Here is a 1,543-nt window from a genome sequence, read left to right as displayed (position 1 = left end):
GAGTACACAGGGGTACACAGGGGTACACAGGAGTACACAGGAGTACACAAGGGTACACAGGGGTACACAGGAGTACACAGGAGTACACCGGAGTACACGGGAGTACACAGGAGTACCCAGGAGTACACAGAGCCGGTACGTCAGTGAGATGACATTTGCTAGCAAGTTACTAACAAAGCACAAAGCATTGTGGGAAAATCCTCCGCTATCACCAAACACCCAGTATTGTCCACTGTCCCCAACGCTCCCTGACCTTTAAGTCAACACAAGAACCCCATTGTCTCCACTCAGTGGCCCCCCCGGGTGGCCACAAATATGCTTGGAAAATTTGCTGGCCCCACGTGTTCCCATAATGCTTTGCGGTTTTGGGACAATCGCATCGTTTATGTCTGCGTTGTGAACTGAACTGAACTGAACGGAAGCCGTAAAGTACGTAATAAAGGAGCACTCTGACTGAAAATCAATTTTTAAAAAAAAAAAAAAAAAAAAATTGATTTCTTTTCTGTCTGCCATTAATGGACCGGCCTGTAGGGGGCGCCTGTGAGTGGAGCAGGTTCAACGTCAACAAAAAAAAGATAGAGAGACAGAGAAAGTGTATGAGAGAGAGAGAGAGGGAGAGCGTTCTATCGGTAATAACACTGTTTTATTTTTCATTAATATTAATTAAAAATAATAATAATTATTATTGTTATTATTATGACTGTAAATAATGACGTTCTCACCAGTTTTCCCTCCCGGTTCTCCCGCCGGTAACAGCCGGGCTGACTCTCCACCGGTGTCGGGCAGCTGCCGGAGCGGGACTCGGTCAGACCCGGGGACGGGGAGCAGAACGGCGGGCCGGGACTCGGGGCCAGCCCGGAGTCGGGGCTGTCGAGCAGCCCTTCCCGGTTCTTTCCTTTCAGACTATCGTCCATCGTCTGGAGGTGGAGGTGCCCCACCATTGCGGGCGGGGGGGAAGAGGCAGAGCCGGCGGACGAGTCGCTCTCCCCCCGCTTCTCCCGCCGAAACTTCCGGTGGAAGGTTCTGGAAGGAGGACGACGACGACGAGCGGCGGGAAGCCTCGACTACGGTGTTTCCACCATTTTGAGAAGAAAAAAAAAAAAAGTAATCCAGAAAACAGTTTGACGTCACGACCGGGTGGAATTTTAACGAAAAAAAAAACAAAAAAAACCCCGAAAAAGAGACAAAAATACGGTCCAAAACGACGACGGTTAAAGCGGCGGCGTTCGCTCCGCTCTGACTCGGACTCGGACTGTGAGAAAGTGAGAGGGACTGTCAGTGTCTGCGCACGCGCAGTGGCGGCGCTAGAGTTTTTTTTCTACGGTTGGCAAAGGTGTGGCAGCAGTGTGGCGCCCCCCCCAGGGGGTGGAGGGTTGTCGTCGCGCCCAAACGGTATTTAATCTTTAATACTAATATAAAATCGAATATATATTTATGTGAACGACGACGGCATTAACACGCTGTGGTCAGTGCTTTTGCCTTACAACAAAAAGGGTCACGGGTTCAATCCCCAGTTCTAACTAAGGTTTTTTTTTTTTTTTTT

At 49.5% G+C, this 1,543-nt stretch overlaps 1 protein-coding gene across 1 annotated transcript in view; it reads right to left on the bottom strand.

Moving 5' to 3' along the window:
• The window catches only part of rflna (refilin A), a 6,770-nt gene extending 5,318 nt beyond the window's left edge, over positions 1-1,452 (bottom strand). Inside the window, exon 1 of the mRNA XM_008337700.3 lies at positions 723-1,452. Within this exon, the coding sequence (XP_008335922.1) occupies positions 723-941 (219 nt within the window). The 5' untranslated portion in view covers positions 942-1,452. The remainder of the gene's footprint in view (positions 1-722) is intronic.
• Positions 1,453-1,543: the final 91 nt, after the last annotated feature.

The sequence above is a fragment of the Cynoglossus semilaevis genome, unplaced genomic scaffold, assembly GCF_000523025.1.
Source record: "Cynoglossus semilaevis isolate Cse_v1.0 unplaced genomic scaffold, Cse_v1.0 scaffold2194, whole genome shotgun sequence".
In the NCBI taxonomy this organism is placed as follows: Eukaryota; Metazoa; Chordata; class Actinopteri; order Pleuronectiformes; family Cynoglossidae; genus Cynoglossus; species Cynoglossus semilaevis.
Note: the sequence above shows the minus strand (reverse complement) of the source record. Positions and strands in the feature narration are given on the sequence as shown.